Below are 15,124 nucleotides of genomic sequence, written 5' to 3'. Positions count from 1 at the left end.
ATCTAAATCTGTAACATTAACATCTATTTAAATAAACCATCTCCTAAAAGATTAAATGAAATCACTTGAATCACTGATTAAGAATGAAATTATTGTTAAAAACACGCACACTTTTATCATTACCCAGAGAAACACACACAACCTAAAGACTTAATGTCATCAACATACAGAAATATTTTAGGTAAAGGGATGAACTGAAGGATCTCCTCTGTCAATTGGCTTATAAAGGATGATTAAAGTTAAATGAGTTAAAGGAGAGGCGGAGCTGCAAGTTGAGTTCTTAAAGAATAAAACATTGATTAAAAATAAAATAACTAACTACAGCTGGATATGATATATAAAGCTGCAGAGTTAATATCTGAACTATAAAGAGAGAAGAGCAGTGATATGATGATTACTGAAATATCTGTGACACCAGAGGATCTAAAGAGATTCTTTTTAACATTTCATAATACAACACAATGAGGCTTGTAAGGCACTCTGGTGATGATGATGAAGATGAACATAATTGAAGAAGATTATGTCTAACGGTACATTCACACAGAGGGCGTGTTTAAAGCGTGGCCAACAGCCAATCACAGTCCCCGCAACACATGCTCCTCTTTTCTCCGGTCATAATTGGCTGACTCTGCACTAGGTTATTTGCATAATACGATGTGATTGGCTAACACCTGCACTGGCACTTGAGAAATGTTTAACTTCTGCTGCAAGCAATGCCAGTGACGTGATGCCGACAGATTCACAATACATGATGTCACCCATTCAAAGTAAATGAGAAGCGTTAAAGGGGCCATGTCACAAGACTTTTCTAAGATAAATCTTTGGTGTCCCCAAAGCACATATGTGAAGTTTTAGCTCAAAATGCCATATCAATAATTTATTATAGCATGTTAAAATTGCCCCTTTGTAGGTGTGTGCAAAAATGTACTGTTTTTGGGTGTGTCCTTTAAAATGCAAATGAGCTGATGAAATGCAAACACTGATTGCCATAATATTGGTTTGTTGCAATTGAAACTCAATTGTGCTGTGAATTACTTTCTCTCTTTTTCTCTGCACTAAATGGCAGTGCTGTGATTGGATAGTGCAGATTAAGGGGCGGTTTTATTATAATAAGAGCTCCTTATGACATCATAAGGATAGCCAAATTTCAACAACCTATTTTTTCATGTGCTTGCAGAGTATGGTTTACCAAAACTAAGTTACTGGGTTGATCTTTATCACATTTTCAAGGTTAATAGAAGCACTGGAGACTCAATTATAGCACTTAAACATGGAAAAATTCACATTTTCATGCCATGGCCCCTTTAACACAGATGCCCCGTGTGAATGTACCAAAACAATCAATCAAACTCTTGTCTCCTGATGTCCTCTGTGACATGTTAATGTGTGTGTGTGTGTGTGTGTGTGTGTGTGTGTGTGTGTGTGTGTGTGTGTGTGTGTGTGTGTGTGTGTGTGTGTGTGTGTGTGAGAGAGAGAGGGAAAACACATCAAGGATTGTAAAGTGATATAAGAAACAGAAATACAACATACAAAAGCCTTCTCTTTAAACATCAGCACAACCACTGCAGAGGATTCTGGGAAATAAACAGATCACTGAGCTGAAACCTGCGCAATGGCATTCACAAACGCACACACACAGCAAGCACAATCATTGTTGGTAGTGAATATCTGTTGTGTTTTCAGTAGATGTCAGGTGTTTGTGCGTGTATGAAAGTTATAGCGTGTGCACATTTTAAAATGAGAAACCACAAACCGTCAGTATTACGACACTCAAAACACCTGAAACTCCAAATAAGAACAATTCACAGTTTCATATTAGACTGAAGAGATTTACTGATATGAAAGTGAAGTTGTGCAATCTTTCTAAAGTTCCTACCTCAAAGAAGAAGATCTCATCAAACTGAGGATTGTTGTTTTTACGTTTGACTTTAGTCTTCTTGGCATCTGACCTGTGATGAGTGACAGGTGAACACAGTTTAACTAACCATCATAGAAGTCTTAACAGCCTCTTTCAAACTACCATAAATTAATTAAAAAGGCCCCTTTGGCCCTAATAATAATTTAGTCACAAATAAAATGACCCACATGATGGTGACTTGTCAAGATGATCATTCACGTTCAGACACACTTAGTAATTTAGTGCACTATGAAGATATCTTTAACACCATCTGTGGTCCTCAGCGGAGCGGTGTGCTTGTTTAATTATTATTATTGTTTAACGAGAATAATGTGAAGAGAGCATGCTCCACTGTTGTTTATACCTCCAAATTATACACATCAATCCTGTGTTTATTATGATTACCTTTCATATATACATATATATTTGTGTTCTCGAATATTCGATCTTCAATAATAATTTGAATAAAAAAATGCTATACGAATGTTTGTTTTTAATGTGCCACCGAAGGGTTATGACTTATTTAATGCTTTTTCACTTCATCTATACTGTCTTTTACAGACTTTAATGTAAAATATACATGTACATTTATTTGTTTGGCAATTCAGATTGCAGACAAATTTAAGTATTTAGTTTGTATATATATATACTCAGAACAGAATAAGAATAAATGATACTTTAAATATGATAAAAAAATGTCATGTGCTCCTTCAATACTTTGAGCACCTGCTCGTCCTGATTAAACCTGATGATCTGAGACAGCATTGTCACACAGTTTCTATAAATGTGCAGTGACATCTACTAGAATCCAACAGTCCACATGTGTTTCCATTGCAATGCATTCAGCCAATAGCTGAAGAGTAACTGTGTTCTTCATGACTTCATCTTAATGACCCAGAGCATCGTGGGAATCGTGCCACTGCAAACACTTAACTGGCATTTGTAAATTGGATTAGCAGAGACGTTTCTCTGTGAGATCTGACGTTACCTGGAAGGGCCAAGTAATGACACGGCTGCATACGGGTCACATTGACCGTTCACTATCGGCAGATCCTGACACTCCAAAACCCTGTGAAGAAAAAGAGCAACATTAAAATCCACAAAAATGTATGAAGTAAAAGAGCCTAAGAGACCAGATTAATGATGTTCACCCATAAATAAGGTTGCACTGAAGGAAGGACTGAATTCTGAAAAACTATACCAGCACCCTGCAACCTACAACCAACACTGGGGGTGAGTTTGGCATGGAAATGCAATACTTACATTGCTTTAGAAAAAAACTAATATGGCCGGCAAACACGTCACAAACCACTTCAAAACCCTATCTTATATATGATGTCATTTCTGGCCAATCAGAGTTTAGCTCATGTTGTGTCCTTACATCTGCAGGAAACACACTGGTTCACACCATCATGTAAGATAGGTTATACTGTATGTTGGTCATTTAATGAATGAATTGAGTTAACATCAGATCATCAGATCTCAGCCGAGCTCTTCCGGTGTGTTAAGCTTGTTTATATAATCCCGCATGGCCCAGTCATTCAACCGTCTATAAATACAGCAGCCGACACAGGTCTATACCTGAATAAAGACAATCAGATGATGTTTGATATGACACACAAACCAATTGCAAGTGTCAAATAAAGTTTTCAGAAAACTCAATGCCTCAGAGTCATTAAGATCATATGTGCATTGGGTTTGAATCACTTCAATCTCCATTTTACTCATCTATTTAAATGGTATTAATCCTTTAAGTTCTGCATAATTAAGGGCGTGGCCACTTGAGTGACAGGGGCCACTGCTGTCACTACAGTTGAGCTAGGTGGTCATGGTTTCAACAACCAGCCACCTCAGCTTTACCCACGTCCCACCTTACCCATTTTCCGTTATCCACAAGTAATGTGTGGTAATGCTATACCAAGATGGCGACAGCAGGCACGCCAACTTTGAGCTTCAAAAATGCTCTTCGAAAACCTATGGGTGACGTCACAGACACTACGGCCATATTTTTATCCATTCTATGGTCAAGACCAGAGATTGAGTGTTGAATCCACATCTAGCTTTATCCGGGCTTAGTCTTGACTCAGACCTTAAATAGGACTTGACTACAACACTGCCCAAGATTAACATGAGATTGGTGTGTTATGTGACCTTTAAGCATTCAGATTTACAAAAATATGATGAAAGTGTAATGTTTAAAATGTGCTGGAGAGAAAGCACAGATGAATCATCAGTCCTGCAGTGAATCAATCAGTTCAGATGTAGAGAGCAGCATTGTGTCTTAAAATGAACGCAGTATAAATCTCTTGTGAATGAGAAAGCACCGCTGTGACTCTAAACTCATTACACCGAGTGCTTTAGTACAGACGTAAGATCACTGATGCAGAAGAAACACATGCAGAGCTTATATGAAATACATATGTAGATCTAATCTTCATTTATCAAACTGACAGTACAGCACATACATTCATTCAAAGACATGCACATGCATTCACAGCAAATTCAGGATTCTGTCGGAGCCGATGGTGTAGTGGACTGTGCTTCAACATATGGTGCAGACGCAAGAGGTGGGATTTAAATTATACTGAAATATCAAATAATGAGTTTTGTGTGACACTGACCAGTGAATGCAGATGAAATGACTTGAAGGTGTATGTGGATCAGGTCACATGTTAGGGGCTGTTTACACCGGCTATTAAAATGCGTTTCCGTCTGTGGACAACGCTAAAGACAGGTGTAAACCAGATATAAAACATTTTGAGGTCGTCCACTTTCGACCACATTCAGAGGTAGTCAAAAACACTTTTGTCTGGATTGCTTTTGTGGTGTAAATGTTGTGTTTGAGCAGCCACAAAAGACCGCCTACTCTTTAATAATTTATTTCAAATTCTTTACATTCAAATGTAAGTTTTGATGCAACTCATTAACTCAGTCGCACACACACACACACATTATTTATTGTTGGTTTCTTTAAATAAAGCCTCTGGTGCTAATGAAAACACATTAACACATGTGCAGTCACACGCACACAACAAATCACATATACACACACACACACACACAATAATTAACAGAGAACCTGCTGGGATTGTGTGCTTCTCTGACATCACTGATCACATGACTCTGAAAACCACGCCCACAGGCAGTGGAGGTTCATCTGTGATGCGTTCAGAAAACCATACAAACACAAAACAGTATTTACTGTACGCACAAAACACACAGGTCTCGTCACACTGCATGAAATACCGTATCCCACAATGCAATCTGCTCAACTGGACCTTCTGTTTCCCATGTGAAAAATATCTTTGGCTGTGACTGAAGTTATGCTGCGTTCTACCTGACACACAAATATCAAGGATCCAAGAGCAGCCATTCGTGAGTTCCCATTGGCTGAGAGCAGGCTATGTAAACTTGTAATTGGCTGTCTCACCGTGTTGCCAGCTTGTGGCAGACGACTCCGCTGTCGGTGATGACCTCACTGAGACGCAGTTCCAGGTGAACTTTTCCCTGTGGGAGAAAGAACAGTGTTACCATGGTGACAACCAGCATCTGAAGAGAAAGAGAGAGAGAGAGATAAAGAGAGAGAGACAGAGAGAGAGAGAGACAGAGAGAGAGAGAGAGAGAGAGAGCGAGAGCGAGAGAGAGAGATAAAGAGAGAAAGAGAGAGAATGAAATAGAGAAGAGTAAAACATGAGAAACAAGTGAAAACAGATGAGAGGTCTCATGAGGTCTGCAGTGTTTGAGATGTGAATCACACACAGGCTGCGCCCTAATCTGCCTACTTCCATACTATACAGTATGCAAATAAATGCAAATAAATATATTAAACAGCTGTCCCTTGTGGTTAAATTTCACTAGTTTAACATCATTACAGTTAATGACTAACTTGTTGTTATGACGATGTATGTCACGTGATGTATTAACATGACAGATGTAGTACGTCTGAATTCTTTCATACTATCCATATTCATACTATATAGTACCTACAGTTTTTACGGTACTTCATCAAATTCAGTACCTATTGTCAGAGTATGAGATTTCCAAACGCAGCCACAATATTTTCTCCAAGACTGAAAATAGATTGAATGGATTTCACGTCTCTCCTCTAGAGTAAGATGACATATTGAACAATATCTCAAAGTATGCTCAGATGTGTGCAATGGAAAGTCAGCAATCTCAATATGAAACTGATGTGAGTGTTGTTATTTCACAGTAGTTTTACGTCAACTATTGACTCACTTGTCTGTTTTGATTGGACAAACTAAGAAACATCACAGACACAGTTAGTATTTAAAGGAAACCTAACTGAGTTAATTTAATCTCATGAGCTCAGAAATTTCTAAGCAATAAAATCTTCCTGTGAATAGAAACAAAGTTGCTCTGTTGAACTTCAGCTGACATCATCAATATGCAAATGTGTCTTATAAAGAGGTTGGACTGGCACACAATTTAACAATGAGTTCTCTATGAACAGACACCCTGTCCTCTTCATCACACACATTCATCCTTCCTAACCCTAATCGTCTCAATGAATGCCTCTGTGTGTTTGTGAGGAAAGAGATCTGCTTCACATGCATGCAGATGTTTGGGATACTGTTGAACAGATCACTTTCTGTCTTAGGGTTTATTATCTGACAATAAAGACACAGGTTAAGTGATCCAGGTGTGAACGAGATCCAAAACATTTCTGTGATCACAACATCCACATGGAAACACTATCTGACCTGACCACCTACTCTCTGTCAATCAAACATTGCAACTTTAAACTAAAAACAACATAAAACTCATAGATTATAGAATCCAGGAAATAAAGCGAAAACAAGACGTAAGATAATAGAGATAATGTGTTTGTTGTCTTGAATTCTTTAAAAAAACTACGATGTGAGCTCAAGGTGAAAAGGATGCACTCACTGTTTGTGGTCAATACACACTGTTTGTTTTAAAATGTACTGTGCCCAAACGCAACGACACACACACACACACACACACACACACACACACACACACACACACACACACACACACACACACACACACACACACACACACACACACACACACACACGAGTCTGTACCTGAACTTCTGAATCAGCACTGACAGGCTGCAGTGGGAACCAGTGGTCTTTACCGTGGTATTTTTGCAGATCTTCCTTCTTCACCGCTACTTTACCTGAAGAAAGAGACATCACAGATCATCTCAACATGTGATACCATCACAAACACAAAAACCCTCATGTTTCTTTAGAACATTTACTAAACTAGTCTAGTACAAATTCAGTCTAGTCTTGTTACATATTAAAGCCTATAGCTGCATTATTTATTAATGAATCATAAACTTCCTGCTGGTCAGACTTAAATAAAACAGCTCTTCTCCCTGCTGAAAAAAAACAGCATACCAGCAAGACCAGCATATGTTGTGTTTTGGCGCTGGTTTGCTAGTGAACACCAGCTGAACCAGCACAAAACTAGCATTAGCACCAGCTAAACCAGCACCAAACTAGCATTAGCACCAGCTAAACCAGCACCAAACCAGCATTAGCACCAGCATCCCATACTGGCCATACCAGCAAGACCAGCATATGTTGTGTTTTGGTGCTGGTATGCTGGTGACCACCAGCTAAACCAGCTTCAAACCAGCATAGACCAGCATAATTCCCATGCTGGTTTGATGCTGTTTTTTTCAGGGCTGTGATTGGATACATTTAGATTATAATTTTTTTAGTTTAGTTTACTTTAGTTTAGTTTAGTTATTTAAAAGGGACCATGAACATCAGAAAGTGTTATGCCAGAGTCAGATATTTTGCACCTGCGGTCCCCAGGGAAGATGTTGAACAAAAAATCGCATTAAGGTCCTGTTCAGAATGTACAGTGCCACTGTGTTTCTATTGGCTGAATAGAATGAAACCCATTTAAAACACCTAAGGGTTTACCGTAGCACTTTGCAGTTCGGGCGGCCCGCCTAAGCTGCGAAACCCTACTGCTTTAACTAGGTCCTCCAAAAAAAAATATTGCTGCACAAAAGGCCGTCAAGTGCATCTCGGAGAATAGCGCAGACGCGCTTCACACCGCGAGCAGGCACGCGCGCCACACGGCAGAAATGAGAAAAAACACGTGGTCCATCACTGTCTGGAGCATAACAAGCCAGTTGATAAAACATCTCGGAGCATAGCGCGGAGTGGACGGGCTTCACACCGCGAGCGTGCACGTGCGCCACACAGCTGAAATGCGATAAAGTCTCAAAGTCTGTGAGAACTGTAAGTGGACTTATGTTTTGGGTTTATTTAAGCCTGTTATTATATTAGTCTATAGTTCTTGCAAATTTAAAGTAAGTTAGCTGGTGATTTTGTTGTTTGAGCAACCTGCTAGCTAGGTTTTACGTGCCTGTTAATTCAATATAATTGTTGAGCACTCTTGCTCACTTTATTTATGTGCATTATTCACATGCAACAGTAGTTACACTCATTTAAGATAATGTAATTAATAGTGGCAAATAATCAGTTTTTACAATCTTTGCGCTATCTATCATCGTTCGTCAAACGTTCTACAACATCTGCTTCAGTTTGTGTTTATTAACCCTTTAGTTTCACTTCATAAAGCAGCTATTCCCGTTAGAGGTATGTGTTAAAAACATTTAATTCATTAATAATCTAGTATGTGTTCGTTTTCTCTCAAAGTTTCTTCAAAATTAAGTTTTAAGTTAAGTTTTTGAGTGTTTTTAATAAAAATATTTACATTTTCAGCATTTGATTGACACGCCCCATGGCCCCGCCCACCCCTCCACCTTTACTAACACATTTTCTGCGGGAAACTGCAACTTATAGTCCCGGTGTACCGAAAGTTGTGTTCGACTTTACTTCCATATTGTGGCGTATTTCCAAGTAAAACTGAAAATCACACAAGGAAAATAATAGGTGTGGCTTGTGCTTTCCACTGTGAATTGATTGGATAGAAAAGTAGGCGATATATTTGGAAAAATAACTGACAGTTACAGGGGGTGTTAACGGGTGCTCCCACCCAAGCCGTCTAGCTGACGTCATCAAAGAGGATCGAAGTACATTTTCATATTTTGATTAAAGTTTAGAAGGGTACACAAATGTAAAAATAAATGATCAACATGGACCACTTGTTTATAATGAACACTACAATATTCCATTAAAAAAATAAGAATTGTCAGTTTTGATTTCATGGGGACTTTAAGAAGTAAGACCATAGTAACCACTTACATACCCTAACAACAACCACACGCAGGCTACTTTTCTATGCTCAAGCTGTAATCACATTTTCGACCAGAGTTTTTTCATGAATGTATTAACGTACCGCATTATATCTTTCCATACAATGGTTTCTCTGTTAACAGTCACTGCATTATGAGCTCATTATTTCAGCAGAAAATTGCTGAAATTTTCCATCATAAACAGAATATGGTGAGATGTGTTAGGCAGCACTGGATGGATTGGCAGTGGTTTGTTTTGTGAGAGAGCAGCTACATCTGCTCAACACATTGAGACCATCTGATCAGTTCTGTTAGCGGTAAGATATACTGAGATCTGCCCGCCCCTCACCGACACGGCCAATCAGCTTCTGTTGTACAGGAGTGACAGACAATTACAGATCTGGCAGCGGGGGTGGCTGAAACAACAGTCAGTGCAATGAACTGTGACTACTGTAATAAGATATGACAGGAAGTGCTGAAGATCTTAAAACATGTCATATCAAGTGACACTAGAATATCATGTGATAGCTGTCAAAAGATTAATCATACAAAATAAAAGTTTGTGTTTGCATAACATATTTGTGTGTGTATTGTGTGTAATATATATATATACAAGTATCGTATAATTACACACAGTGCACACACAAATATTATGCAAAAACGAACTTTACTTTTAAAACATCAAATGTGAACAGAGAAGAGTAGTTTTATGTGGCATGAGGATCGAAGGAGAGATGTTGCTCACCGATGCTGGAGTCCCTCCTGAACACATCTCTGTCAAAAATGTAGAAAGACAGATGACGAAAGCTGCGTGGGATTTCACAATAGAAGTCTTCACCGTAGAAAGGACTGTCATAAACAAAAAGAGAAACATTTAACATCAAACACACAACACCGCATGTTACGATCACAAGTGATGAGAGTGTGAGGTTGTGTAACTGTTGCTCAATGGCCTCTGAAGATGATATTTGATATTTACTCTGATGGTGACCTGATTCAATGAAGATTTGTTATTAAATGATGTATCATGAAGTTTGGTTATTAGTAAGAAAATAAATATCGTTTTTGGAAAGAAAATATAAAATGTAAAGGAAAACACCACAGTTTTTCAATATTTTACTATGTAAAATACCTCTAAATACCAATAAATACCTCTCTCAATCACAGGAGTGATGATGTTACTGCGCCAGAGGTCAAAGTGCTGCAAACTAAGTGCTATTTCGCCATACAATATAATTCTCATTTTTATCCACTTAAAAATGGCCATGTTTTATTTTGTGCCACCATACTTACTCGTTTAACTACTCATGTAAGAGTCTTTAAATAGGGAAAACATGGAAGTGTTCGGTGGCTTCTAAATTCATCCCTGTTTGGATCCTAAGGAATGAATGGGGCTAGGCTAAATGCTAACACATTCACGACGCTCTATACAAAGATTAAGTGCACGCATAGTTGAGGTAAGAACATAGTAAAATATTGAAAACTGTGGTGTTTTCCTTTAAGAGAACTTGAGCTTGACTTATTTTCTTAATTCATTTTGCCCCTCAAGAAAATTAATCTTAATTTTAGAATTTTTTGATATTTTTACTGAAAACAAGACAAAAATACTAAGTAGGAAAGTCATTTCTTGCTGTATGTGTCTCACCATAAAGACTTCTCTATGGTTTTGGTTCTGAAAACTTCCTCCTGGTCCAAGTTGACGGTGCAGTAACAATCCCGCATTTTATTTGGACCCGGATATGGAGGAATGTTTTTAGCTTCACCTGCACACAGAGAGAGAGAGACATTAAACACATGATTGTTTAGATCAGTTTTAATATGCTGTCATATGCTTCATAAACATATAAATGATAAGTGCATTAGTGTAAGTGTACTGTTCTTCTGTACAGTTGAAATGATGAATCAGTAATTCCTTTAAATACTTACACACACAAACTAGCCTCATGATATAAATAGATTATTGGCCTAAAGGGGCTGGTCTGGAATCAGTCAAGTGTGTGCTCGGACACGCTTACTGAGAAAAGAACAAAAGAGAGCAATATTCTCCAGTCGTGAAGGGCCAGGGTGGATTGGACTCAAAAATCTTTGTGTGGGATCTGCAGCCTGATAAACACATGTGTGACAACACAAACACACAAGTGCAGCAGGAAGTTAAGGGTGTGTTGTGGTGTGTGTGTTTCCTCAGAATGAACTGGTGTCCTGTTACACACCCTACAGAAGTGAATGTAACCACTGAACACACCCATCTCACACCCCGACTACAGGCGTTCAATCTCAGGCCACACAACGTTCATCTACTACACAGATTTAAACATTGAAATAAGACAATCGGTCCACCCTGAGCAACGACTAAAACTACTGCAGAGGGGCGAGCATTGTTCAGAAATATTCATGTAAAATGTTCAGGAATAATGATATAAAATGCCACATACCACGTCAAAGAGCTATTGTGTGCGTGCACTTATGACTAAAAGAAAGAAACCACAGCGCTACAGAAATGAGCAACACAAACTACACTAAAGCTGCGTGGACACCACCAGCGACTAGCAACGGCAGAACGATGCCATCTCATTCATTTCAATGGAAGCTTGGCATGTTCTGGCAACACGTTGGCAACAGGAAGTGGGCGTGTACAGCCATGTGACAAAGTTTAGAACAGTTCAACTAGGGAAGGGGATTTTTAGTAATAAAATATTTATCTTAAATTATGTTAATTAAGACCTATGTTTTTAAAGTTTTATGTATTTTTCGTTTTGTCAGAATTTTACAGAAGGCTTACAATTAGGAAATATCCACAAAGAGCTAAGCTCATATTCTGGCAAAAAATTGCCTACAGAAAAATGGGGTTAAAACAATAAGAAATACATACAAATAAAAATTTTTATATATATTTTACATGTCTTTTAGTCTGTTAAAGCAACACTAAAGAACTCTGGCTCTTTGCTCCCCCTACAGGTTAGAAGCGTAATTGTTCATTACCACTGTCATAAATACTGAGGCATAGCTGGCTCTGATTGGATTGTAGGTCTGCCGTAAAGCAAGTTTTTGTAGTATTCACTCGGACTACAGGACCACTACCCGACGTTTGGAAACTTCTTTAGTGCGGTTTTGGTCGATAGAGGGCTGCAAAGCGAATGTGAAAGTGCTGTTCACCCTGTTTAGAGTGGATGAACGACTGAAACTGTTTTGGAAGCGTTATTTTAAGGTAAAAAAAACTCTTTGGTGTTGCTTTAAGCCTGGGGTGGTGCATTAAAAACTAAATTTTACATTAAATGACTCGATCGGTACTTGCTGAATTTGCCGATCTCATGAACCGATCTTTCTGTTAACTTTTGTCATCATAGGGATCCTAAATGTGGTTGCAATTAGAGAGCATTTTTACGCAGTGCGAGCATCTTTACGACCCGTTGCTCATGTGCGACGTGCGTGCTTCAGTAACAATTCATCTCTAAATAAAATCACTATCCGCTCATTACTTAAGAACTGTTAAACTTCATACGAATGCATGTTACCAGCCTAAAAAAAAGAGTATCGGAATTGTACGATCACGAAGATAACAAATCGGTATTGGCTGCAAAAATCCTGATCAGAGTTACCCTACATTCAAATAGCATTTTTTCTATTCAAATTATTTTGCAGATTGAATATTCGACCGTTCATGCACATCCCTAAGTTCAACTTTATGCAAATGATGAGTGACTTACGGGAGCAAAAACCAATAAGAGTGAAGCAGTGAGTTCACGCCTTCCGTCTTTCATCATTTACACAACACCAGTGTAAATATAACACAATAATACATTGAGTGTTATTGTAAATGCATTCATGTAAATGTGCTGTAAGTGTATTGAGCTCTTCTGAACAAACTAGTTTTTTGAGTGGCTTCGCTGGTAGAGCATTAAGTAGTAGCCAGAGGTGGAAAGAGTACTGAAAATTTATACTCAAGTACAAGTACAAGTAGTTGCTAAAACAATACTCAATTACAAGTAAAAGTACTGGTGTTAAAAATGTACTTAAGTAAAAGTACAAAGTACCCCTCTTAAAAACTACTCAAGTACAAATTACTTTTTAGCCGGTGATATTTATTGAATAAATATTAAATCCATTGAATGAAATCAGAGATATGAATGGATTAAAAACAGGCAATTTGTGTTTTATACGAATAAACACATAGTACAGGAATTTTGTCTGTTTAAAGAATGTTAAATGATTTTAACAGCAGCTATTATTATTATTATTATTTTTATTATTTCATATTGTTTCTTCATATAATTTTTATCAAGTTATAAAAATGGTCTAATGTTATTATTATTAATGAATTATGATACAATATAAATAAGCTTGTTGGGTTATTTTATTTAAAAACAGATTTTTTTTACATTAACTCATTCCCCGCCAGCCATTTTTCGAAAAGTTGCCCGCCAGCATTTTTTATGATTTTCACAAAAGTTTTACAAAATGCCTTCCAGGAAATTTTTTTTCTAAAAATATATATATCAAATGAAAGAACAGACCCTCTACTTTCAAACAAACAATAAAAAAAGTGAAAAACCGTTCCATCCTATTTTTTTCCCTGCTTATAAACTCTTAAATATTGGTGTTATTCTTTACAAATACACATTTTTTTTTTAGCAAAAAGCTGAAACAATTGCATTTTTGTGAAGGAATTTAGTTAGAGATCAGATTCAGAACGAATATCAAACATAAAATTAGTAAATAACGTTTTGGCTTCAGTTTATCCATAAATTTGGTAAGTCCGCTATCTAGTGGACAATCGCGGTATTGCACATTAACATAAATTCTTCAGAAACACGTTTTATGCAAATGTTTTTTTTTCTTAATTGACAAGATAACTCGTCAATGGCGGGGAAAAGAGTTAAAAATATTATTGGACAAGAAAGCTTTCCAAAAGTACACTACAATATTTCAAAAGTTATCAGCATTTATGATTTAGCACTGACATATGTGTAATTTAGACAGGCTTTCAGTGCAGTTACACTGCTACGCCAGTGGGACGCGGCAACAGACTAATTTGATAAAAGAGTCCTTATTTGACTGTTTATTATTATAAGCTTAAAACACTGATTCAATATGAATAATACAATGTTGACAATGACATGAAATTTAACTTTGAGCGCCATTTTACAATGTTAAATCTTTTTTTACGGTCTACGTGCTCGTCACCTAGGTAACTGAAGCTCATGTTTTAGGTATGTGACAAAAAATATAAATACATATATAATTATAACCATATGATAGATAATAAAAAGAACTTTAAAATGGTTTTTAAATTATTAAAATCGGATAATTATTAAGAAAGATATGGAATTTTTTAACTCGAAAATTAGGGGGCATTTTTGTACCCAATTAAAACTATAAAACTATGAAAAACTTCCGCTTGACCAAAGACTTTAAAATATCATAACTTTCTCATTTCTTGGTCTATTTGCATAATTCAAACACCACATTGTATGTAATTAAAAGCCCAAGATTAAGATGACATCTTTTTAAAAGATATATATATAAATGTTATTATTTTTGATTAACCACTAATTAATGAAACCGAGAGCATCAATCCACGCATATCTTTCCATATGAAATCAAAGCCCTCTCAAATAAAAGCTGTATTTTTATATATTAAAGAAACATTTCATTGTTTCTTTAATATTTCTTAATTGAATAATAATGCTGGCGAGCAATTTAAATGGTCAGATATTATTAATACATTAATTGATGATTATGTTATTTATCATTAATAATAATTCAATAAATGCATGCATGTTGCATGCATGTATTTATTTATATGTTTGACAAAATTATGCCAATAATGTAATCTAGAGATTCTAATCCTTCGTTCTGTATGATTACTTTAAAAAATAATGCACGGATTGATGAAAACGGAGAATTTTTGGAAGCCAAAATGATTGAATGGGCGATTCTGCTTTTGACAACAACGTCACTTGCGGATCTTAAAAAAGCACATGCGAATGTTACAATCAATCCCAAACTTCACCTAA

The 15,124-nt window shown here is 36.9% G+C and overlaps 1 protein-coding gene across 2 annotated transcripts in view; it reads right to left on the bottom strand.

Moving 5' to 3' along the window:
* Window positions 1–15,124, bottom strand: part of rasa3 (RAS p21 protein activator 3) — a 36,781-nt gene that overhangs the window by 8,743 nt on the left and 12,914 nt on the right. For both annotated transcript variants that reach the window (XM_065254037.2, XM_065254038.2), the window contains exons 2-7: window positions 10,756–10,873; window positions 9,856–9,959; window positions 6,973–7,067; window positions 5,328–5,404; window positions 2,886–2,966; window positions 1,877–1,949 (exon numbers count right to left, since the gene is read on the bottom strand). In XM_065254037.2, the coding sequence (XP_065110109.1) occupies window positions 1,877–1,949; window positions 2,886–2,966; window positions 5,328–5,404; window positions 6,973–7,067; window positions 9,856–9,959; window positions 10,756–10,873 (548 nt within the window). The remainder of the gene's footprint in view (window positions 1–1,876; window positions 1,950–2,885; window positions 2,967–5,327; window positions 5,405–6,972; window positions 7,068–9,855; window positions 9,960–10,755; window positions 10,874–15,124) is intronic.

The sequence above is a fragment of the Paramisgurnus dabryanus genome, chromosome 4, assembly GCF_030506205.2.
Source record: "Paramisgurnus dabryanus chromosome 4, PD_genome_1.1, whole genome shotgun sequence".
Taxonomy (NCBI): domain Eukaryota; kingdom Metazoa; phylum Chordata; class Actinopteri; order Cypriniformes; family Cobitidae; genus Paramisgurnus; species Paramisgurnus dabryanus.
Note: the sequence above shows the minus strand (reverse complement) of the source record. Positions and strands in the feature narration are given on the sequence as shown.